Below are 26,673 nucleotides of genomic sequence, written 5' to 3' on the forward strand. Positions count from 1 at the left end.
AAGTACACTGCAGAGGGGAGCAGTAGGAGGGTCAGGAGAGGTCTGCCGCGCCATGTGGATCACCTTTGGGGCAGGGATCAAACTCATGCTGAAGTGGTTTTAGCTTCTTAGAGCTGTGCTTTAACCTGCTGTGCCACCAGGAAAGGCCCAGTTAATGACTTTTGATAGTAATGTATCTGTGTAGGCTTCATGCCAATCAACTCACAGTAACTCTTCTATTTCCCAATGAAGTTCCCCTTTTGTTCCTCTACAATTATCCACCACACTGCCAGCCAACCAGTGATATGATTTCTGTTACTACAGATCTGTCCTAGAATTTCACATAAATGGAATCAAATAGCATAGTCTTTGTCCAGCTTCTTTCATTCAGCTTAATGTCTAAGATTTTTTCATCTTGCTGTGAAAATCGAGTCCATTTGTCATAATTTTTGCTTAACATTCCACTGTATAAATAATCCACAATTCATTCTCATTGTGATACCATGTGACTTGTTTCTAGTGTAGGCCATTAAAAATAAAGAAATAAAGTTACTATGAATATTTTTATCCAAGGCTTTTTTCTAGATATATACTTTCAATTTTGTGGGGTTATCTAAAAATAAATTTTCCATTTATACAAAACTGTCAGTCACACTGTTTCTCAACAGGATTGCACCATTTTATACTCTCACCACAATAAATGAGAGCTACAGTTGTTGCATATCACTGTCAACTTACAGTCTTAAAAATTAGTGGATGTAATTAATATGACATAAATTTAGACACCTCTGTAATCACTACCTAATCAAGATATAATGCATTTCTTTCTCTTCACAAAGTACCCTTGTGCAATCACCCTCGGCATACCATCACAGGTAACAGAGAGCAGCTTTCTATCATGATACATTATGTTCAAGACTCTACAGGGAAAGAAGTGGTTTTAAGTTTTTATTTTCCACAATCAGCTTTTTAACACCGAATACGTTTTCATGTGCTTCTTAATCATTCCTACATCTTTTTTCATGAAATATCAGTTTGGGTCTTTTCCACATATCTTAAATGGGTTGTCTGTCATTTTAATTTTTTTTTAATTAATTCTTGATGCAAGTTCTTTACCTCAGAATAATTTCTCTCGACTGTGGCTTGCCATTTCATTTTCTTGACATAATGTGAAGAGCACACAAATCTAATTTTGATGAACTAAAGTTCACCATCACTAATCTTCTTTTATGACTAGTGCTTTCTGCCTTCTAAGTGAGAAATCTTTGTATACTCCCTACATGCTAAGATTTTCTCTGAAGAAACAGCTTCTAAATTCACTTTAAGAATGTTATTTTGATGTTTTAATAAGTTAAATTTGACAAAGACATGACCCATTAGAATGCTTGTGCTTTTACTTTTGAGAATGTTTAGTCTAAAGGCCAAAAAGATTATCTATTAAATGCGACAATATATGTAATGGGCAATGGTGAATTATGAGTGTGATGTGGTAACATATATCTGAACGGTGTGAACCTATATATCTGAATCATTTACAATGTTGTAAACCAATATTACTGCAATAAAAAAGTAGTAAAATAAACTGGTACCATAAAAATGTAATCTCTTCAGGATGTCAAAACTAAAAAAGAAGCTAAAATGCTAAGTAAAATACTCTTGCAAATGTCATTTTTGACCTTGCTCTGAAAACAGTTGACTCAACTTTTAGTTGCTTTTTAGTTGTTATAATACCTGGTCGACCCCTATCGACATATTTTTCACTTCAAATGTAACCAAAATAAACTTTTGAAACGTTGGTCTGGCAAAATAAATAGTGTTTTCCAATTATTTTCTTTTTAAAGATTTGTTTATTTATGCCTACAAGAATGGTATGCAGAAGTGTGTGGTGGTGGGGAGGGGAGTGAGATGATTCACCAGAGACAGAGTGAGGAGCAGAACAGGCCAGTATACTGAAACACATTACATTGCTGAGGGGAGCAGTGGGCAAGACAGGAGAAGTCTGCTGCACCATGTGAGCCAGCCCCCAGGCTGGCCGGGAATTGAACTCATGCTGCAGTGGCTAGAGAGAGCATGACAGCCCTGTCTCCAATCCTGGCACCAAAAACAAAACCAATTATTTTCAACTGATAAAAAGTAACCAGTAGGCAAAGACATTGCATGTTTTATTTTCCTTTGATCATTTTATAAATAATTATAAAATGGCAAATTTCCTTTATATATCACATATTCACATTCAAATATTATTTTTAAAATACATTCTAAAGTCAGTAAGAATATGAGATTTATTCCTTAAGTCTTTGGGATCATTATATCATCACAATTTAAATACGCTAAATCCTCATCTTTATGTTGCAAGTTAGTTAATTAGCTAACCCATTTGAAGAAAAATTTTCAACAGTCGGGAACAGTAATGACTAGATTAATACAGTTGTAAAAACAACACTCCATTCATTGTTACCACTGACTTATGATTCTGCATATGACTCCTGAGGAAATTTCTGGTGTGGGAAAGAGAATAATCAGGACCAAGCAGTGCTGCACTTACTCAATTTACTTATACTTCCTATAAGGATTTGTAATCAAGATTTAGAAATTATGGCTTCCATATGTGATTCCTATTTACCTACCATGAAACTGTATCCAGACAACTGATAAAAATGATAAAGCATATACTAACTTTTTAATAGTTTATCACAACATGCACAAGGGTAGAAAACAGTGAAATAAAAGCAAGGTGTGGGAAGGGTTTATACTATGAATTTTTTCGTCCTATTCCACAAGGAATAGGGTACACACAGAATCCAACAAGCACCTCATCTAAGTATAATAAAACAAGCTAAAGTAGCCAGTGCTAGTCTTGAATATTTTCAAAGTTCTACGCATCTAGATAAATAATTTAAGAAGGATAAGAAAATTGGTTTCATAACATTTTCCCCAATACAAATATATGGAGAGCCAAAGATTTTTTTAAAGTAGACTAGCTTTAGTCACCCAGTTATAAGACTACATATTAGGAAACAAGTGTTCAATATCTGAACAATTAATAGTTAGTCTTGTGTATCACTGACTATTATAAGGAATCTGTGTGCATTAAATAACAAATTGAGATTTGTATAGTTTCAGGTCCCCAATCTCAGTTTTACTTCTAATTTCCCTTATTAAATGCACAAATTATTCAATCTCTTGGTGATTTAGTTTCATCAATTATAACATAAATAACAGCAAAAATCTAATAGAAGAATAAGATGATTTATGACTCAAGATGTAAAGTGCCTTATTTCAAATCTTTTTGGGTTATTAAAGATTTTCAGTTTTCTATAATGCTCTTTCCTATGAAGAACTCAAAAGATACTCAAAATAATAAATACTGAAAATGAAGACATAAAGGGGAAAATTCCAAAGAAAAGAAGACAAGTATAAAAGAAAAAAATTTGAAAATTAAATTAAAAAACCAGATACCTGGAATACAACTTACATAAGACAGATACTCACTATATTATCCACCACATGCTCACTCCAACAACTCTCATGTTCTTGCTTTGACTCTGATCTCTAAACATCCTTCCAGTACAGTTGAGGACTGGAATTACACACACCTTACAGGGCAGAGGTGGCACATACCAACTTTATGAACTGGAATTTACTATGATACTCTTAAATTGCTATGACACTGTCAAAAGATGAGAAATCTAGCTAAAATAAAAGTTCCTTCCTTTACAACATACTACTTAGTTAAGTGACTTACAAACTTTACAAAGCAATTTATTCTCCAAAGAAATAATTACACTCTTTAAACTATTGAAATAAATGGACAAAACTTATTCTAGACAACAACTGAACATATGTGACAATTGTCTTCAAAACTTGAGTGTCATGTGAAAAGTACATTAAACTTGTTCTGCAGAAATGCAAGGGATGGATTTAGGGACAATTAAAGAGGAAGACACAGTTTGAGGCAATGGAAAGTTACAAGAAAGCATGCACTACATTCTCATGTATGTGTGAACAAACAGCACCAGCAAGTTGTTGGCATGAAGTAGATTCTCATTTTGATAGACTTTAATCAACTAAATGTAAGAGCTGTCTAAGAGTCAGAATAGTGACAATACTGAATAGTCTGCCTAGAAAACAATAAACTCCTTTCTTGGTCACTGGACTAGTATTAAATAATTGCTGGAAGACAACCTGTCAAAGATTAACTATCAAAGGGAACCAAACATAAGGCACAGTTCAATAAACATTAGGGCTCATTCAGACTCCTGAAATTCTATGATTTTAAAAATAAATTCAAAATGTAAAAGAAAAGCATTGTAACAAAGTCTTCTTGATTATGCTCTAGAAAATGTGTAAGATTTATTAATCAATATATATAATATCATACAGAAGACAAACTTTTTTTTACAGACCTTAAAGATTTTTCAACAACTTGAGTACGATAAACTTCTTCCTGGTCCAAATTTATGGTGCAGAAACAATCCCTCATTTTGTTGGGTCCAAGATACGGCAGTAAGTTTTTTGCTTCACCTATTGGCATAAAAACTGAAGTCAATATTAAATATCACCAGTTGCTTCATATTAAATTATATATAGGATGAATTCAATTTTTTTTTAAAAAGCTAAATACATAAAACACAAGGATAAAAAATGGTGGATCAACTTAGTTTAAAGGGGAGGCTGAGGGGAGGAGCTGTATGTATGGTATGTGAAGTGATACTCTATCACTGTATCCCTGTCCCCCCTTTAAAGGAGCAATTCCTCTACTCATACTCTCCATCTCTTATCAGTGCAACCTCAAGGACATGACTCCACAATTAATTCCTCTTTCCTATACCATCATTAATTTTTTTCTCCTATGCTTTGGCATTTCCCAATTTTAGAAAACCACAGGGAAGAAAATACCTCCCTTGACTTCAACATCTTGATATTACTCCATTTCTAGACTTCTTTTCACAGCAAAACGTGTCAAATGCATCATCTATTTGCCTCTAATTTCTCACCTTTCATTCATTCTTCAACTCTTTCCAATTATTTATCACTTCATGAAGCTGCTCTAGCCAATTTCTCTGACCTCATCATACCTGGCAAGGGGACACGATTTAACACATCTAAACATTAATACAGGTCTTTAAAATGCCCTCTGGACTTTTTCAATACACTTCTGGCTTTCCTCCACATCAGTGACCCACTGCTACCTTCTTTCCCTCATCTCTAAATGTTGCTGGTTCAGGGCTCATTACTAGACTTTCTTTGCTATGCAAACTCCATAGTATATCATGCTAATACTGACTGCACTCAGACCTGCATTTCTCAGTCTGATCTCCCTCCTCAACACTAGATGTGAATTATTCAGCTGCTTCCTTGAATGTCCAGCAGGCATTTCAAATTTAACAAGTCCCAGACATGCCATTTGACTTCAAGTCTATCACTGCCTTTCCCTCATTTTTCTTCCATTAACCTACATCTAGTCTATCAGTAGACCTAGCAGACCTCTAAAATAAATCCCCAGTCCAACCACTCCTTTTCAGCTTCACTGGTATCACCCTACAATTCAAGCATTGTGATCTTTGAGCACATTAATCAAATCACTTATTCCCTTCCCTTCTTCACAACTCCCTTTTATTTAGAATAAAATTCCATTTCTCTAAAATGTATGTGTGTGTGTGTGTGTGTGTGTGTATAAAATCCTATTAAGCTATCTTCTCCACTCTGATTTCAGTTTCTCCCATTCTCTCCAGTGCTCATCAATCAAATCACACCTACTCAAGCTTGAAACCTCTGCATGACAGCTCTTCAGAGTAACCTTCACCAACTATTCTATCAAAAGTAGATAATCTGGTTACCCTCTTCTATTTGTTTATTTTCTTGATAGCATGTATAACTATCTGAAAGTGTTAATTCTTACTTAAGAATTAAGTGTTTATTTTCCAGTTTCCCCATTCTTGAGGCATGAGAACTTACTAATCCCCAAGACCTAAAATAATGACTGTTATACAGTAAACACTTGAGAAATATTTGTTGAATGAATATTAAAGCTGTAAATCTAGTTTTTAAATTCCTGTGATTTACTCAGGGGCCAAAACTGTGGGAGCTGAAATGAGACACCAGTGTACTAAATTAGGAAAGAAAGATAGTTAGCAATGGGGAAAGTCCTAAGAATCATGAAATTAAGGTTCCTATCTTAACTTTGCTTCTAGGTGACTAATCACTGAAGGGTAGCTTTTTTCATGAAGGTTTGAGCTGGATAAACTCAAGCCTCTTATCAACTTTAAAAAATTAAAGGTCATTTAAACCAATATGTTGTAAAGAAATCATTTAAATACATAAATACCTATGAAAAACTCAAACTAAAGTCATTTTTTTATAAAAATAAAACTAATGAAAAGGCACCAATAAGATACTCATTAAGTTCATCATTAAGAGATTAGAAAAAATTATGTTGGTACTTGCACAAACTAAACAACTTATGTTCCTCTCAAGAATCATGGAATCCAGCCTTTTAAATGACACCAAAATTGTCTAATAGGAGTTGGCCTTTGCAAATGAACCAGTTTCTTAACTGGAAAAAGATTTGATTCTCTATCCATCTTTTTCTCCTCTTCCTTAAAAGATTAGATCTCCCTCCTCTTATCCAAAGCTCATCTTAACTCTTCAGTCTAGTCTACTTACTCTCTCTATTCCACTTCCTCCTCCTTTCTCCGTCCAAGATACCATCCAGCAATTCTATTTTCAAGCTTCTCCTATTCTGTCTTTGCCATCTTCCCTCTGTACAATCAGGTGGGGTTTTGTTCGCTTTTATAACCCCAACTCCAAGGAGATCACCATATAGGGCTGGGCATGTATACTTTGGAATTATAGTAAACACAGTCCATATCAATGGGGGAATTCGTAACACTAAATCAAATTTGCTTTTCAGTTACATAAATGCAATTTGAGAAAATTACACTGTATGACTGTATACAGAGTCCAACTTCTTCAAATGGATACAATAGGGGTTATTTTCTCTGCAGAATCCAATTAGTTTTACATTATGAGAGAGTTACTTAGGCTAAATAAAACTTAAGTTCAGTATAATACATAAAGTACTTAACATCACTTAAAAAAAAAAATGAACAACCATATACCAGAGACATTTTGCGGGGGTGGAGTGGGGAATGGGATCAAAAACGGGGGTTGGGGGTGGAAATGCACGGGATTATGGTGATGGCACACGGGTGACTTGGTGATGGGAAACCCACAGGGATTACAATTGAGATGGAAAAAAATATGTACAAAATGATGTAAAAATAAACTTTTGTAAAATAAAAAAACAGTTACCATAATCTACATGTACTCTCTGAATATCTCTAACATTCAGATAAATAAATTACACTGAAAGTAAATTCCTCTCATTTATGCCTAGCTCACAAAAATGTTGATTAAGACAGTTATCAATACTTAAAATTGTTAACGTCAAACAGTAGTGGTAATTAATTGGCACTTTAAACAAAAATCAAAATAATGAACTGGAACGTTACAAAAATTATCAATGGTAAAGCAGCTAATAAAATAACTAATAAAAATAATGTATTATCCTCTAAATAGAAAGATTATTTTCATAGCACACACTATATATATTAACTTTACAAAAAAGAAAGTGCGGATGTGAGGAAGGCTGTACTTGCTTTGCACATGGTATTTATGTAGGGCCTCACTAGTTCTAGTAAATTATAGTATATAAATAAGCAAAAGCAATTAGAGGAAAAATTTCTACTGCTCTTTAAAATGAAATACTAAACATATAGATGGTGCATCAATAAAGGTATTTTCTCAACAACAACAAAAACAAAAAACACAAATACTTAAAAAGTTTGCAGCATTACTGATTGTGTAACATGCAGTTTATCTGTAGTTGATTTGGTGATGACTAAATGGCACAGAATCAGGGACTATACCTGTGGGAGATATGGTAGGTTAGTGCTCATCACCCATTCAAAATATATCAGTGTAAGACTGGCCATACCATAGAAACTAGAATGTGAAAAACTCCATTTTCCAGCCTCTCTTGCAGTTAGGATTATAAAGTTCCACCCATCATATACATTCACTATACATTTGGAGGGCATTTAGGGCTTTTATTATCAAGTACTATCATGGAAAAGTTCAAGTTTTCTGCAGCATTTGTAGCAGGTTTTGACATCCAGTCACTAATGTCACAGATATCAAGAAGGGCACAATGCATCCATATGTCATACAGGTTGTGGCAGGTAACTGATTTGGCTTTAGGGTTAAGAGCAATGATAATGGCTTACTAATTAAAAAAGGCAGCTGCCGGTCTATGGCAGTTTCCTAAAGTGGCATGACTCCTGATTATCACAGAGCTGGCAAGATCTAAAACAAAAAGCTAATTTTCCAATTCTGCAGATAACTTTCCTGATTCCTGATACCTGATTCTGTGCCAGTTAGTCATCACCAAATCACTAAAAAGTGACTCCCATGATGGTCTAGCTGCAATGTGTGTTTTTTTTTTAGGTGTCACACCTGAAGTCAGCGTCTGTTTATTCAGTCTCTTCAACATATCATATATTTCATATCATTTAGTAAGTCTGTTTAACCTGGAGTTGATTCTGTAACCTAATCTTGACTGTTTTTTAATTCCTTATTTCTAATAAATTACAAAGTATCATCTCACATTACTGGTCATCAAAGTTTGTTATATCTGTCAGCTAGATGTTGCTTTCTGGATGAAACAAGACTCAGCCATTATAAAGCAACTTTTCAGTAAAAGCTGCTTTTATTGTTCCATCAGATAAGCAGTTAAATAGCATAGCCTGCTTAGTAGAAGGTGAATGTTTCAAGGTGGGAAATTAAGGCAAATGAATTCTCATTTCTCTGTATTGTTGCAAGTGCCTTTAAGGAAAAGTTTTTTTTTTTTTTTTTCATTTTCTACCTTAGTGTTTGGATGTGGTTTTAAAATATGCTCAATAACATGGTATCATGTTTTAGTGGATTTGGTAATGCCAAACCTCAACATTTAAAACAGGTGCACCAGTTTGGGTACCTCCATCTTATCCCTTAATTTACATATCATATTTTGAACCTGAAGTATTAAAATTAAGGTATTCAAGATATTCAATATACTGCAGAGAAATACACTTGAGCAAGTCAATTAAAGTAATGGAAATGGTTTTCTTGTTTATTCAAATAGAAAGGAAGAAATGTTTTTGGCTCACCCTTCATTTTAAAAAGTCTGTGCCACACTAGGGTACTGCAAATGCAAAGGCAGATATCTCTCCTCCAATGGCAAATGGACTAGCGTGATAGCAGGTAATATAGATTTATTTAAATTTACAAGTTAAATTTAACTTTCCTTCAACAATGAATCAAAATGAGAAGGCATAATACTGGCAAAACAACTGTTCTATGAAGAAAGGAGACTGGCCTCCAACCACTAGTATCTCTTTGTTCTGTAACAATACCCTTTCTTACTGAATTCATAACTGATACTCCCTAAGAACTTTCCCAGTCCACTTTATGACTTAACAACACAACTGCTAACTAAACTCTGAAAAAAGTTTTTTTCCAGGTGAACAAATTAATCCTTTACCAAGCATTTCCTCTCCCTCACATATGTACTGCAAATGTGCTAAAAACAACAAAAAAGCTAAGCACACCTTTGTACTACACACAAGTGGTTTTATCCAGCCATAAAATGAAATGGCCTCTTGCTCATTAATGTGATAGTAATTGTTTCTCTGCATCAGACATATTTTGTAACTATATATCTACATACATATATTTCTTAAGTAAAATGTTGTTTTAGCTTTGACCCCTCTTTATATTCCTTTCTAATATATAAACAAACATATCACTCCCTACTTAAAAACCTTCAATGGCTCCATACAACCTACCATTACCCACTTGCAGGTTGAAATCTAAAATCTAAAATTCCTTTGTCTGGCATAAAATGATTTCATTATTACAAGTTTAGCCTCATCTACTTAATCTTTATCCCAAGTTATGGTCCAGCAGAACTGCATTCTCTTATACCTCTGTACATTTGCAGTGCAATTTTCAATGTATAGAATGGCCTTACCTATTATTTTTCCCTCAAAATGCTCTATGAAGGGCATCTTTGTAAAGTCACCTCCAATTCCTAGGTAATCACCCCACTCTTTCCTCTATTTCCTACCACATATTATATGTACTTCTACTATAACAAGCAAACTGTTCTGCACTTGTCACATTTAATTCAGCAAACATTTATTAAGTACCTACAATATGCCAAATGCTTTTCTAAATACTGGGGATATGTAACAATGAATAAAATAGGTCTCTACCCACATGCAATTATTATACTATCTATACAAGGGAGATAATCTTAAATTAGCATATAGCATTTATCGTCATGGGAGAAATCATGGGAGAAAACAAAGTAAGGTAAGGGAGATAGGGAGTGCCAGGCCTAGAGGGTAGAGAGAGAGAGAGAGAGAGAGAGAATAAGGCCATTTTATATAATCAAGTAAGTATTTCTATTAAGACATATGAGCAGATAACTGAAGAAAGTCAATGCAGGAATGAGCCAGGCAGATTATCTGGGGAAAGACATGGACAGACTGAAAGAATAAAATATGCAAAGGCCCTGAGAATGTCAATTTGTCACAATGAAAGAACAGCAAGGCCAGCTTAAGCTATAAAACAATTAGTAAAATGGGGAGAGGGAAAAAAATGGTAAGATATAAGGTAGAGGTAGGAAGAAAGCAAGTTAAATAGGGTCTTTTAGGACAAAGTCTTACACTTTTCTAAGTAAAGTGGGAGGTGCTTAAAGGATTTTGAGCAGAAGAATGGTTTAACTTTTAACTTTTAGATTTAAAAGTTAACTTCTAGAGGAATCACTGCAAAAGGAAAAGGAGACTAGATTGGAGACTATTATAATAATCTTGATTAGATGTAACTTTGCAGGGTGGGGAAGAAAGAGGAGTGGACAGTTCTAGCATGAAGAGTGGTGGCATATATTTTGAAGATAGAATCAACTTAAGTTTTGGTATTTTTATGTGTGTGAGAGAGTAAAAGATATCAAGGATAACTTCTAAGAGTTTCAGCCTGAGCTGAAAATAGGTGCTATTTCCATAGGAAGGAACCTCTCCTTTAGAGAGGAAGAGCTAGAATTTGTAATGGACATATAAGTCTAAGATACCTACTAGATGTCAAGAGGGAACAGAAATCCTAGTTGGAGATAAAATTTGAGAATCAACAAATAAATAATATTTATAAAACCAAAAGACCACACATGATCACAAAGCATGGAAAGAAAAGAAAAATATTTGAAAAGTGAGTCAAAGATGGGCAGGAACAAGCAAAGGAAACAACTGTTTTGTCTCTTCACTGAACTATAAACTGCTTAAGGGAATGGACAAAACCTAAGTTAGCACTGGCCTAGCTTATAATGGTTAATGAAATATCTACTGAATAAATGGGAGTATGTAGTTACAACTTGACCATGGACAAAAAAGAGGTTCTAATGTCACATTACAAATGATAAAATATAAGCTTCTTATTTCCAGTTGACACAAGTTGATCCATGTCAACTGCCCCAAGAACTTGAAATAGAAAAAAAAAAGTTTCCTGTATAAAGTTGTATCAAGTACTAAATATAAGAAGATTTAGGGTGTTGATATTGAGAATATACTGAAAATAAATGAGCTAATGTCTACATTCAATTTTTTTTTTTTTTTTTTTTTTTACTGAGTGCCTACTAATATGTTAGGGATAAAATAGCAAGAAAAACAGACAAAACTTTGTTTCTTCATTGAGTTAACATAGATGGATGTTTTAACAATAAACAAATAAAAACACATGGCATGTTAATGATGGTAAATGTTAAGCAGGAATGGGCACCACCTAACAGCTCCACTAAGAAGGTAATTTTTCTATAAATACCTGAACAGAGGAAATAGGTGAGTATTTTATAGAAAATAGCTTGTAGCCATTGTGTTTTTTAAGGCTTATTTAGTTACCTATACAAGAACTGGAGTGTAGTCCATAAGTGTGAGGATGAGAAGGTTCACAGAGATAGAATGGGGAGCAGAACAGGTGGATATACTGAAATACACTGCTGAAGAGAGCAACAGGCGTGACAGACAAAGTCTGTCATGCCATGTGGGCCAACTGCCTGGCTGGGGATTGAATTTATGTTGCAATGGCTGCCAAAGCTTGATAGCACTGTGTCTTTAACCGGTGAGCCACCAGGGGGCCCAGTTTTTAAAGGAGAAGGTAAACACCACTGCGAATCAAACTGCTAAGTTAAATTAGTGGAAATGCAAAGATGACCAAGGTCAACTGTTCTGTGTACAACAGCAATGATCACTAGATAGTAAATACAGATCCTATCATATACATTTTAGCTAGAACAAAATTTTCAAACATCAGGGAAGAGATTCTGGTGTAATGCTTTTGAGCACATAGTTAAGTATGCACATATGTATACTTATGTGTATGTTTTGAGGGGGGCGAGGAGTTGTATGCCTGTATTTGTATCTGTGGTATGTGTGTGTTTGTGTTTCTATGTATCCTAAATAAGGACACTTTTGGGATAAGAAAAGATAGTATCTTTTACTTATCCTTTACATGGTGTAGGATGTTCCATGTCAGTGGTAAATATTTTTTCCAAACATTTCATTTGCTATGTAGAATAACACTGTGAGGTAAGCATTACTGTGTCCTTTAATAAACTAAAAAAAGAATTTAGTTACATAGTTGGGTTGGTGATTTGACAGAAATCTAGCTCCAGAGGCTATATGGTCTATTTTATACTAATGTCTTTCCATTCCATTTTCAATGTCTTTCTGAACACAACAGTGTTGAAAGGAATAACCAGCTATTCGTTTCTGAAATTTAGGATAGCCTAAGAGATCCTATAAGCCCAAGTCTATTTCAAAGATACCTTAAATATGAGATAAAGACTAACAGATTTTAGTGAGATTAACTCTCCAAGAGAAACTATAAAGGGCTATGGTCCTGGAAAAGATGATTCTAAAATAAAGATAATTTGGGTCAGAGGAAAGCTAAATCATAATAACAGCTACCAGTCAAGAAATCAATTTGTGTATACATTACACATAGATGTTTTATCCAGACTTTATATAAATTATTTCAGTTAATTCATATAATAAATCTTACAAATAATTTTTTTTTTCAAACTGGAGCAAGGTCTAACATTCCAGGAGTAAGGTACAATATAAACAAATTCTGGAGGTAGAATAAGATGAGTACTTTCAAGGAAGAGTGAATAAATACAAATGGTTAAAGTATATAAAGAGATTTTATTAAAAAGAATAAGGGATAAGATTTTGTTAAAAAAAAAAAAGAGGTGTAAAGAGACAAGGTACGGACTTTTAATACTACTGAGTAGATTTGGGTAGACATTAAAAGTTTCAAAACTATGCTTCAGCATATTTTTCTGACAGTTTCAAAGCCTATATAATGAGCAACAGGAGGAAAAGAAAAAAGGGAAGAGATATCACAAAGACAGAACTCAGAATTGAGCTGATGAAATCAGATTATGTTCTAGAAATATAAAAATATACATACTTTACATTCACAACAGAAAGTGAAGGATGAATTAAAAATATATATATATAAATAAATATAGTTTCTGCTGTTGACTAAATGCTGCTGTGGCATTCTATATACTATTAATGTATCGGGTCTTTCAAACTTTCTTAAAAATTTAATTTCAATTTTTTGTAGTGAGAGGTACACAAAATTCTGGAAATGCATACAGTTATTTAAATAACTTTATTCTGGAGACAGAGCTGTGAGTTTCAACGTATGTCTTAACCACTTGTATGGTTACTTATTTCAACCTCTTATATATAAAGAGGTAACTACAATATAATGCTTCTGGATTACTGTGAACAGTAAGGCAAAATACTTGCCATGATGTAGAAAACAAAGTAAGCAGTAACTAGTACATATTAGTACCCTTCCTTGGTTGGCAATTCCTAAAAATTTGCATCTGCACACAAAATTCCCTTCACCAAAATGATTAGATTCTAATCGAAAAACAGTTTGCAATTTAATAACTAGATGCATCACAGAAGCTCACTTTTTAAAATGAAATTTTTATCACAGAAGTAACAGATTTCTATTACAGGAACTACATGGCCCCTTTATAAGTCAAGTTCCACATCTAAAAATGAGGGCTCCAAATTACATTAGAGGACACAAACTGGAGGACTGCACATAAGCTAGTCAGAAATTGATTTTGTTCAGCTTATATAAATAGTATCTTTTCTAAATGTGGTCAATATCGAGGAACTGGGGGAGTTAGTAGTAAAAAGAAAAGTCTTCCACATTTTTGCTAAATAATCAAAGACATGGCAATATGGTTCCAAGTAGAAATTGTATAGAGGCACACCCTTATTAAATTACAACAATCACAAACCCCATTTGGTTTTATTTCATTATGCCTGGCCTTTTTAGTCTAAAGTAAGCAAACTTTTTAAATAGCTTATAGGTTTCCCAGTCTTTACATTCTAAGAGACCACATCTGAAATTTAAAAAGCAGATCAAAACACTATTTCAAATGTTTTTAGATATTTATATCTATTGCCACTTCAGTCTAATACTACAAGAACTGAATGTATGTTTTTATTATAAAACTATCAATGAAATTATGAAAATACACTTTACGGAGTATCACTACTAATTATGTTACAGCTGTACTTAACTAAGTGCAAGCAGGAGTGCAAAGACACACCTACACAAACTTACAGCAGTATAACAAGTCACCCAATCTTTCTAAGAGCAGAAAAACTTATTATCAATTATGTAAGAGGAAGCTGGGGCTCAGAGAATTAGGTGATTAGTAGAAAAGTAGCAGAAACTATGCTTTCAACATGCTATACTACCAATTATCATTCATTTGACTTTCTCTATGCCTATCATAATACATTTTGTATAGAATAAAGAAATGTTCCTTACACAAGAGTTTTCTCCTGCTCATTTATCTTTCTAGTTCTCAGTGGAAAAAAGAAGGGGGCTGCCATAATCACACAACCTTCCAAAGTCTCATTAAGATTATGCCATCTGTACAGTTGCAACAAAAGGTGGGGATACTTAAGAACCACTGCAGAAAAAAAGTTATGCAACTGTTACTTATCTCTTTAGTCCTTACCTTGAAAACATGGGCCTGTAAAGTTATGTTTTTGTTGCTATTCTGTCAGAGAGGGAGAAATGGCACAAATAGGTGTAGGTTATTGCTGGAATACTCACCAAAAGTAAAGTTTTCCGACAGAATCTAACATGATCAGCTAACTAGACTGTCAATTTTTCTTACTCCTAATAAATGGTAGAAAGGTATATTTATTAATATATAACTGAAGATTCTAAAAACCCGCTCAAATGGTCATCTTGAAAAATTGACATATTACATAATTAGTCTAAGAAAAATCAGATACTAATCTAGTGGAGTTCAAATAATTAGGGAATAATTATGTTTCACTGCATTGCACTCCTACTCGACCATGCAAAAAAGTACTCTGAAGATCATCAAGGTGCCTAAAAAAAAAGTAACAAGGTACTATCACTGAACAAGTACCTGAATGGGCAAAAAGATTCAGGGGTCCAGCATAGTTTTTAGGTGGTTAGCCTAACCGTTGTAAATAAGTAACTTATTTTGTCAATATAAAGGCTAAACAACATAGACGTGCGATTCTTGACAAGGCATAAAGTCATAGTTAAAGTATAACTACGTGGGAACGCTCAAAAAAAAATGTCCATTTTAAGATTCGACTCTTCAGTGGGAAAGTCTACAGAACATAATTTAGGGTCAGTGGTTTTACGTAAGTCACATACACAATAACTATTACACAGTTATCTATACTGCTATCATATTAATCACCTCTGAAACTTAGTCTAGAACAAGAAGTTAGGAAACTACAGTACATGAAAAGGCAAATTGCCAAGTAGCATCTATTGGTTTTATATATACGTCACCAATGTACAGACAGGATCTTCCAGTGGTTTGCCTTGCTCACTTGTGATTTCAGTTTTTAAAGTGTGCTGGTCCCTAAGCTTCCTATGCCCACTTCTCAAGAAAACCAAACTCTGGTAGGAATCTCTCCCAGGACAAACCAGAGGTCCTCTCACCACATGAAACTTAGAAAGCCAGAATGGCAAACAAATCAAACTCCCCCCCAAAAAGGTAGCTGCACTAGGTGCTACATGAACAGACAAATTTAAGATTATGGCTGCAATTTTCTGGTAATGGCATCCAGGAAGCCAAAATGTAACTCATCATAATCTAGTATTTAAAGAAAAGATGAAAGTAGCACCTAGATATAAAGAAGTACCACCTACACATATGTATATAGACATATGCATCTGTGCACATGTGTATTTCCTAGGAGAATGATTCACAGGTACAGAAAAACATAAGTGAGCAGAGAGAAAAGGCAAGCAAAAAAGCAACATTTTTGTTAATTCCTCAAAATAATACTAAAGGAAAATTTTTACAGAATCAGGACTTTTTAATTTTACTGAATATACATTATACTAGGCTGTAAGCAATTTAGGGATAACAATCACCTTTTGAATAAAGAGATGTGCTCATTGTCCCTTCCAATATACCAGCTGAGAGGCAAGTTGGTAGTTTAAAAATCTTCTGAAAACCAGTGCTCACTCTTAAAATACTGAGCAAATAACCTGCCAACTTTTCCTCTGCTATACTAGAAATAATAGCAATTTTCTTCATTTTAATGAATTAAATAATTTGCAAAGTATCCTAACATAATACCTGCGAAAGGACAACTCTCATAGTAAACATTAGTTCACCTTCCCATCCACTAAGAAAATTTACATAAAATAGAAATTCAAAATTAAAGGTTCTGCACTATTCACACAACTGTTATTTTTTTACTTTTTAAAATTTTTATTATTATTAAATAATATAATAGTTTATTTTTACATCATTTTGTGCCTTTTTCCATCTCAATTGTAATCCCCATGGGTTTCCCATCACCAAATCACCTGTGTGCCATCACCATAATCCAGTGCACATCTGTCCATTTTTGATCCCATTCCCCACTCCACCCCCGTAAAATATCGTGTATAGTTGTTCATTATTTTATTATTTTCTCCCCTGGTCCTTTATACTATGGGTGAAACCATCGGCATTTTTCTTTTTCTTCCTGACTTACTTCACTAAGCATGGTCCCTTCCACCTCCATCCATGTTGCTGCAAAAGGCACGTGTTGTTTTTTTTTTTTTTTTTTTTGGTTGCTGAGTAATAGTCCATTGTGTATATGTACCACAACTTTTTAATCCAGTCATCTACTTTTGGGCATTTGGGGCTGACTTAACGTCTTTCCTATTGTAAATAAAGCAGCAATAAACATGGGGGTGCAGGTGTCTTTTTGAATTAGTGTTTTTGTGTCTTTTGGGTAGATACCTCCTCAGAGTGGGATTGCTGGGTCATATGGAAGCTCCATTTTTAGCAGTTTAAGAAATATAACTCTTTTAAAGGATTTTAAAGGATCAAAATTATTCTGCATCTTTTTACCACATTCCCCTGAAACAAAACACTTAATTTTTAAAGGCAAACTTTGAAAATAAGCAATTGGTTAAAACAGGCAAGGTATATGGGAGTTCGCTGTATCATTCTCACAAATTCTGTTTGAAGTTACTATCAAAAGTTACCCCAAAACATGACAGAAAAGTCGACTTAACTACAATTTGCACTCAAATTGTTACCAAACCTAACATTTGATTGCACTGATTTTTACAGGTAAGACAGTAATGAAAAATTAGAGCAAAAGAGAGACTCTCACATCAAAGATTATAACAATTTCATTTATACAAATAGTATTTTTGCTAACATGTGTAACACATAAATACAATCTGTAGGAAATTAAATAAGGCTAAATTCCTTTGTCCACCTTGAGGTAATCAATGTACATCTTTTCGAACACCCTTCTATGCGTTTCCCCATATACACACAGAAAACAAAAATGCATAGACACATAACAGTACCTCACATATTACTCTCAATAATTTGCTTTCTTTTTTTTATCAACAATGTCTTGAAAGTCTTTCATACCACAGATATACTACATTCTTTTCAGTGGGTACAGAATATATGTTGATAATTATGACATTATTTAGCCATTTTTCTACAGATAAACACTTAAAATCACTTTTGGTTATTTTGTTTTAACAAAAACATTTACAATAGTACACATATTTGTACATCCTCTTCTGCAGGTATACAGGTCTTTAAGTTGTGTAGATATGTAGAAGTAGAAATGCTAAGGTATACTTAAATTTCTTACAGATACTGCCAAATGCTCTCAACAATGCTTTATCAATGTGAACTCACAGCAATACTGAGGAAAGTTCCCTACACCCTCACTAAATACTGACATTAACAAATTTTCCCTTTTTTCCACAAACTGGTAATTTTTTAAAATTTGTACCTCCTCAATTAATTTTTATTCAACAATACTGGAATACGTTCTTATGTTTACTGGCCCTTTTGTACCTCTTCTTTGAAAAGTCTAGTCACATTCTTTATTTTTCTAATGGCCTTTTCCTTTTTTTAATTTGTAAAAAAGAATTTCTTTAAGTAGTTCTTTGTACTTATTAGTAAAATTATGTCATATAGCTTGGTAGCAACATGAAGAAATATGAAAAGTCGAACTGATATTTTAGGATTGAGAGCAAACTTTACTTATGAATAGTACTTTGGTTCATCTCATGACATTTTGTTTTTTGTTTTAATTTTTTATATTCTTGGACACCAACAAATAGGTAGTATAGAATAGTAGGCTGGAAAAAAAAAAAAAACAGAATGAACTCTAGAGATAGTCTGCCCAGTTCAAATGACAGCTCTATTACTCACTAGCTGTCTAATTGATCAAGTTACTTAGTTATTTTATACCTCATAGTCCTCATCTTAAAAGTGTAGATAAAATGTGTACTTACATGAGTTACTGTGAGGGTTAAATTAGTAAGCACACATAAAGTGCTTTAATGCTCCTGGTACCAAATAAGTGGAGGCAGGGTAAGATGCTGCAAATATGTTCTCTCAATCTTTTGTTTGTCTTTTAATGCCTGTTTGTAAGTTTTTACTTACCTATCCTTGAATAGTTCTTTTTCCATCTCTATTTTAAAATCAGACATTATATAAGCAGATGAATCTCACAATCAACTATCAATGTCTCAAGAATAAATGCAGGCATCAATCTAAGCACATAAACTTTTAAAAATCTTTGCACTAAAAATCAGCTAATTTCCACACTACATAAAAAAGCATTCCCATAAATCAGTAAAAAGACTGATAATTCAGTAGGGAAAAAAAAAAACAAAGGAAAAAAAAAAACAAGTCAATTCATCCCTGCCCCTCCCAAAAAAAACTAGCAGAGATTTTCAAATTCATTTAGAAGTGCAAATTAAAACTACAAATTAGATGTTCCTTTTTATCTCAGACCAGTAAAGATCAAGAAGTTCTAAAATACACACTATGTGGGTACAACGAAACAGCATCCATTCATTGCTGGTGAGAGCACAAATTGCTATAGTTTCCATAAAAAGCAATTTGGTATTGTCTTCCCAAAATAAAAATGCACATATTCAATTCATCAACTAATATCTAGGAAATTATCAACTAATATCTAGGAATTTATCTTACAGATGGACACATGTACTTCGATTAAAATAAAAAGATCATTTATTGCAGTAATGTTAGTAGTAGCAAAAATTGTAAACAACCTAACTACCCATCAGCAAGAACTAGTTAAATAACTTTTGGCATACTCAGGTGATACAGTATTATGTAGCTGTTTTTAAAAATGAGGCAGCTCTTATACATATGGATAAAAGAGCTTCTCCCTACTATTGTTAAGTTTTAAAAAGCACATGCAAATAAAACAATGTGCATATGTGCACAATTTACATGTTGGTAAGAGATTAGTATTTACACAATTATGCCTGTAGATAACTTAAATTATCTCTATAAGGAAACACAGGAATTGTGTTTCAGGTTGTTTGTGACCAGTCTGTGCAACTGGCAAAAGCAGATGTTGACTACCCTAACAGCCCCTGTGGACTTTTAAACAAAAGTCCCAGTACATTCACAGAAATTTTGATTTAGTAGGTCTCTGGGCATTGGAATTATTATTTTTTTTAACGATTTATTTTTTATTTATTCATACAGAACTGGGGTACAGGCCAGAAGTGCAGGGGCGGTGAGAGGATTCACTAGAGACAGAGTGGAGAACAGAAAAGGCTGACTGACGAAGTACACTGCTGAGGGGAGCAGCAGGCGGGTCAGGAGAGGTCTGCCCAGCGCCATGTGGATCGGGTGGGCGGTGATCGAACTCATGCTGAAGTGGCTTTACCTTCTTAGTGCTGTGCTCTAACCCACTGCGCCACCAGGGAGGGTCTGGCATTGGAATTTTTAAAGTAACATTGATGGCAGTCAAGATTGAAAATAGCTAAATTAAATGCATGCTATAAGGAAGTAGACATCCAGGCTCAATATCCACTTAAATCACAATGAGTTTGATCACCAATCCTAACAAATTCACAAGTTCTTAAGAAGGAACATATGAGTGTACAAGATGGCACACTAAAAACTTAGGACTATTTCTGGTTCTATCACCAGTATAATCTGTATATAATCATTGCAATACAGTTGCAACATTCATAGGAATGAATTCACCCTAGGGAGCATTTTAGAAAGACCTATAGTAATTGACTAGTGCAAAACACTGGTCCAACTGCTCCAACAATGGGTGTAAGCTTAGAATTTTCAATGCACATCAACTTCATTTATAAAATGAAGATGAAGAAAAAGATATGTTCTCCATCTTCCAAATCTAAACTTCTATAATTCTCTAAGAAAACAGGTATCTAAAAGCAACTACTGCCCACTAAAGATTTTAGGACAAATTAGTAAGGACCTTTTTCATTCTTTCAGCTTAGGCTCAATTTATAGCCCAGGGGATGAATGCCCTAACAAACACTCTTGTTACTTACCATGTATTGTTGAATAAAGTCTTATCTAATTTTAGATAAATATTTTCAAGCAAGTGGATTTAAAGAAAAGTAGGAATTATTAAAAATATATCTATACACTAAAAAAAAAAGCATCTGATATACAGCTTTAAGGCAAACTGTTCAAGTTTAAAAGTCATAATCAAAGAATGGATGTTGAAAACCACATGCAAACCACACTTTACAAGTAAGACAATAAGGAACTCAGCAGTTAAAAGCCCAAAGTCATCCTGTCTGTAATGAGATTTTTAAAACCAAGTTCATAGTAATAAATTTGTGAATCATAGTTCATGGATGTTTGCATTTGCTTTGGTATAAAGTTATTTTAACCTAGCTAGGGGGTTTTAATAATTAAAATGACACAGTAATTTCTTATGACACATTGTTTCTTAATCTACATTATTCTATGTCTACACTACAAACCTTTGTTAGCAGTTCTCAAAAGAGCATAGAAATTAATTAGTAGATAAAACGTAATGTGATAGTATTGTCAAACAACTGTATAAAGCACATTAACAAGGAAATAGGATTAGCATCTATGATTAAAGGATAAAGCCATAGTTTTATTCCAGCTACATTAGTGCTACAGTCTGTTAGAAGTCTATTCAGAGTTCTAATTTAAAAAAAAAAAAGAAAAAAAACTATGAACTCATTGAGGTTTACCTCCTGTCTTCCTCAGAGCAAATGATTAGCAGACTGCTTTATGAACTTTCACAAAGAACCCTTTTCTCTGGTTTCTATCCATCTGAAAGATGGATTCTTTCTCCATGCTAAATCACTCATCATCTCATTTCACATTTTGGACAATAATGAATTCTTAGCATGACCAAACCCTTTTTAAATCCTTCTTTTTCTACTATTCTATTTAATAACTTATCTCATTTCAAATATCTGGTAGGAATGAATTCTTGGCATGAATAATCTTTACTCTCTCCACATACTGCATGATCAATAAAATACTTTGATAAACATTTTATTACCCAAAAAACCCTCAAACTTGCCATGACAAATGACAAAAACATTTAATGCATAAGTTTAATTATGAGGTTTTTCTTTTCCAGGCTCAGGACCAATTAGTAGCAATATTTATGTAATACAGACAGGTACCATATTAAAATCCCCTAATAACCAGAGTATTTAGAAAAATGTAATCCTTTTCCTAAGCGAGGTAACCTTGGCATCAGTTCAAACCCAAGCTCAGTTAGCACTGTGATTTTGAAAAGGATGAACATCCTGTCACAGGCCCGTGCAGTTTTCTCTTAATACTATCATCTTTTAGTTTGCTTAGTTGTAAAATTTAAAAAGCATTTTCATATCTAGGTTTGCAGATCCTCAGGCTAACAATGAGGCAGGGCCTTTTTTAAGGGCCTATTTAGTTCTACGTAGAGACAGTACTGGGACAGTTTTAAAAAATGAACAACAATAAATTCTACATTGGAAGAGCTCACCATCCAATGGCAGAAACAGGTAAAGATATGTCTATGAAATATGCTCTAATAAGGAATGGACATGTATTCTGACCTGCCAGCAGTAGGAAGGTCTAGCACCTTTCCCCTGGAATGTGGATAGTGGTATCCACCAAAGGTGGCTCTCGTCTGGAAATCATTTGAAATGGGCTTTTGCAGGTTGAGTAGGAATTCCCTGACATAAAAATGGGGATGGAAAAAAGAAAATAGACACTCCTAAGTAAAGGGAACAATATGTACGCAAAGGGAACAATATGTACAAAATGACTAGTGATAAAGCATTATTCCCATTTTAAAGATGAGAAAGATAATCTCAATGGTAAATGAGCTACTTTAAAAGTCACATGAGCAATAATTAACAATGTCCAAAACTAAGAATACAGGTCCTCTGATTTTAATCTGCACTGTAAACCAGGAAATGCCAGTACATGTAGGACAAGAACATCAGAAAAAGATTAGTTATTAATCTCCTTCTCCATTCCTTCCTTTGAGATGGTCTATGTATGAACCAGCTACTTAGGAGTATTGGAGAAATGATTGCAGAAGATTTATTTAATCCTACTATGGTATTGTGAAAAAGGTATTTCTACTATCCCCATTTTACACACGAGGATACAAAGCGACACAGAGGTTCACAAAAGATGGAGATTAAATTAAGACTCAAACCTGACAAAGACTCTAAACTCAAGCACTTAACCATACACCACTAACACTAAGTTACTTTGTCTCAAGACATCAGAGAGACCAAGTGAATTCTGTAAGACATCATGGTTCCACAGAAGTAAGACTGCCACCTCAATGTTCACATAAACCCTCCGATTTGGTTCTCCTATCAACCTGATCTTCCTGGAGCAAGTAAGCTGTGGCATGAGGTCTTTCAGCAACAATTTTACAATTTAACTTATCTGGATGAGAATAAACTTCACTAAAAGTAACCGAAAGGGAAGCCATTACAAAATAATAGTATGAGGCCTAAAGTATAAAGGAGAAAGTCCAACTCCCTTCCTTTGTTTATGTGTGTGGGAATGGTATTTTGAGGGTTAAGTGCCAAGTAAATGTTCTTCAGGTACACTAGCATACCTGCTATTCACTGCACAGGAGTTCAAACCAAAGGATAGCATCTGAAGTACATCCTTACTTTCCTTTATCAAGAGTTCACAAGACAACTCCAATAGATCCAACAAGTAAACATGCTTCTTGAATATAATTAAGGAAGCAGATTATGTGTAACTGTCATGGTTTGCTGACACACTAAAACGACCTCAAGGTGGGGATCAGCATATAGGATGAAATACTGTCAGTAACACTAGATTTGCTGGGGCCTCCCTGGTGGCCTAGGGGTTAAGTTTCAGTGCTATCACCATTATGGCCTAAACCCTAGTTCTTCTAGGCTAAGTAAGTCTTAAAAACCCACTGTGAAACTGACTACAAAATTGTTTTTCAATCTAATAATTCACCTAATAAAAGTATATGGGAAAATTAATAAATATTGAGTTGAAGCCCCTACAGAAGGTATTTGTGTAGTGTTAAGCTCTAGAATTTTAAAGAATACTTAAAACAATTCATTCTCATATTCTCATTTTCTCTCTCTGTCTCTGTTGCTCTCTTTCCAGGGATGACTTGGAGTTGAAGGCTACTTCCTAAGTCCAAGATAAAGGATGTTTCCTTTCAGGTTCACTTTCAGCTTCTGGATCTCTAATTTTCTAGATCAGAGCCTTTCAGAATCAGCAGCCTGGAATTTGCCTGCACACCTCCAAGCTAGTGGGCACTACCAGGATTTCCTCCTAGGTCTCCCAATACTAAGAAAAATGAAGTTGACACAGTTACTCCTTCCCCACCCCCACCCCACCAAGCTGCTTAATATCTTCTTTGTCAGAACAACCATCTTCCCATTTCTGTGACCAGCTACTGATTCTTCCAAACTCTCACCACCCCCACCTCTACCCTGCAAAACCCACAAGTCAGTTTCAGAAAAACAGAAAACAACATCTCTTCACAGAGTTTTGAAGGTCAAACAGCTCTGGATTACACCAGCCAAAAGGAGGGCAAAGTGGAGAGGAAGGCAGAAGAAGCAGTTTCATATATAACCCATATTTTGTTATGAAGCAGACACTCCACAACCTGAGCTATCTAGTAGAGCAATTCAAAAAGCAAGAAACTGAAATAACAACTGTTAGTTCAACTATAGTTAAAATTATAGTTAAAACCCAGCAACTGGATGTTCAATCTCCAAGTTCAGATAGTGGGGTTGCTAAGCCATAGAAACAAAGTTTTTGTTTTATTTGTAGGCTCAAGTTTCACTCACAGTGGTATCTCTACTATGATAACTCTGCCAAGAAGCAGGTGAAAGTGCAGGGCAAGTAAGTCCTACTGGAAACAGCCCAACCCTAACTCCCATTCCAAATTGTGCATACATAGTCCCACGGTATAACCTGCAGCTATGTAATTCAGTACTTAGTATCAAGTGACACTAAAATAAAAAATGGTAAAATTTTGGAAAACTGGATCAAAGCAGGAACTTAGACCCATTCATAGTGTACCCAAATATTAAATTAAATATATGCACTTTAAGTATATGGTTTAATCTGATTTCTGAAAAGGGTTTTATACCTAAGGGTAACTTCAACGTTGAGAACTAGACAAGATCGACTTCTCTGGTGTTATTTTCCAGGTTTTTAAAACTATACTTTCTTAAGAGCACAAGACTACTTCTGGGAATAAAAAGGTAAGAACATTTAATGTTTGCTGCTGAAATTTAAACAAAATCCCAAGTACTTGAAAGGGGAGTGGAGGGCAACGTGAAAACAGTGAAGTGGGAAGAATCGAAGCTCAATATTACTATGCAGGGAGAAGTAGTTTACATCCTGTGTAGAAAAGCCATGTCAATGCAACATGGTTTCCTTTACACGAAGGAAAAGTTTTCCTCACAACTGTTAGTTACAATAACTATGCAACATGCTTCCAAATCTCAGGATATTGAATAAAGATAGTAATAAAATTAATTTTTTGCCAAAACCAAAACTTAATTTTAATGATAATCTTAACAAATAGCGGGGATCGGGGTTGGAAGGCATTTTTTCTGACTCTTGTGAAAAATATTGGCGATCTGATACCAACGAATCATTTAAGAAACAGGTGTCGAGATGACAGTGCAAATGGTCAATGCTCAGAGCTCCGAGTCAAAAGGAAAAGAAATATTATATTGTCAACTACTACGCTTGGATACAAAAAGTAACAACTAAATGCAAAAGAAGGAAAGAAATTAAGTGGGTTAAAGAGCGGGCTGGATGACTGTTTTGAGACCTGCTCACAGGAAGCCACTACATCCTGCCCAGACCCAGTCAGTCACGCCTTCTCTCAATTCAAGTCCCCACCGCAGCGAGGTGGGGCGAGTACAGGTGTCCGGCCCTGCCCCTCCGGCGCGCTCGCTGGAAAACACCGCCACTCGGGTCCCGGGGCGGCCTGTTTCCTGCCGTCAGGGCGCCTTTTTCAACCTCTCAGAGACTGGTGAGCCCAGGAAACAGACAGCCCCCTCCTCCCGCGCCAGCCCCACTTCCCTGCCAGCCGCCTCCTCCCCCTCCCTCCGCGGCCGCGCCTCCCCGTAATTACCGCTCGGCTCCCACCTCGGGGAGGCTCCCCAGCGTCCAAAGTCGCCGGGAGGCCTGCGTCCGAGGGCGGCCGGAAACTCCTCACGCCTCCGGCCCACGCCCCCTGCCCGCATCCCCGGGCCGGGGCGTCCCGGCGTCCAGGCCGCGCTCCAGACCCCAGCCCCGCGCGGCGGCGCTGCCCGCAGGCCCCTCGCCCAGGCAAATTCCCGCAGTCCATTCCCTCCCGACACAGGCAGCCCCAGCCCACGCCGCCCCATCCGGGCGCCGCCTCCCCTTACACACCCCCCTCCAGCCTCCTCCGCGCAGTCCCTCTCCGCGCGCCCTCCCGGCCCAGGCCCCACTCGGAGCCCCTCTCGGTCCCGCGGACCCAGCCCCGCTCGGCGCCGCCACCCCCGCGCGCCCGCCGCCCCCTCAGCCCCGCGGCCGCCGCCGCCAGGACTGTCCCCTCAGCCCGGCCCCAGCTTACAAATCTTGCCCCGCAGGCTCTGCAGCACTCGGACCTCGCGACTGTCCTCGTCCCCAGCCTCGGGCTCTGCCGTCGCTTTCGCCGCTGGCGCTTCGGAAGAAGCCGCCGCCGCAGCAGCAGC

At 35.6% G+C, this 26,673-nt stretch overlaps 1 protein-coding gene across 6 annotated transcripts in view; it reads right to left on the minus strand.

The window, feature by feature from the left end:
• Positions 1 to 26,667, minus strand: part of RASA2 (RAS p21 protein activator 2) — a 106,401-nt gene extending 79,734 nt beyond the window's left edge. For 4 of the 6 annotated variants that reach the window (XM_004682149.2, XM_012724921.1, XM_012724922.1 and 1 more), the window contains exons 1-2: positions 26,553 to 26,667; positions 4,386 to 4,503 (exon numbers count right to left, since the gene is read on the minus strand). In XM_004682149.2, coding sequence (XP_004682206.1) covers positions 4,386 to 4,462 — 77 coding nt within the window. In that variant the 5' untranslated portion in view covers positions 4,463 to 4,503; positions 26,553 to 26,667. The remainder of the gene's footprint in view (positions 1 to 4,385; positions 4,504 to 26,552) is intronic. The other 2 variants (XM_012724919.1, XM_012724923.1) reach the window with 2 other exon arrangements.
• Positions 26,668 to 26,673: the final 6 nt, after the last annotated feature.

Source organism: Condylura cristata, unplaced genomic scaffold, assembly GCF_000260355.1.
Source record: "Condylura cristata isolate star-nosed mole 26May11 unplaced genomic scaffold, ConCri1.0 scaffold00014, whole genome shotgun sequence".
Classification (NCBI taxonomy): domain Eukaryota; kingdom Metazoa; phylum Chordata; class Mammalia; order Eulipotyphla; family Talpidae; genus Condylura; species Condylura cristata.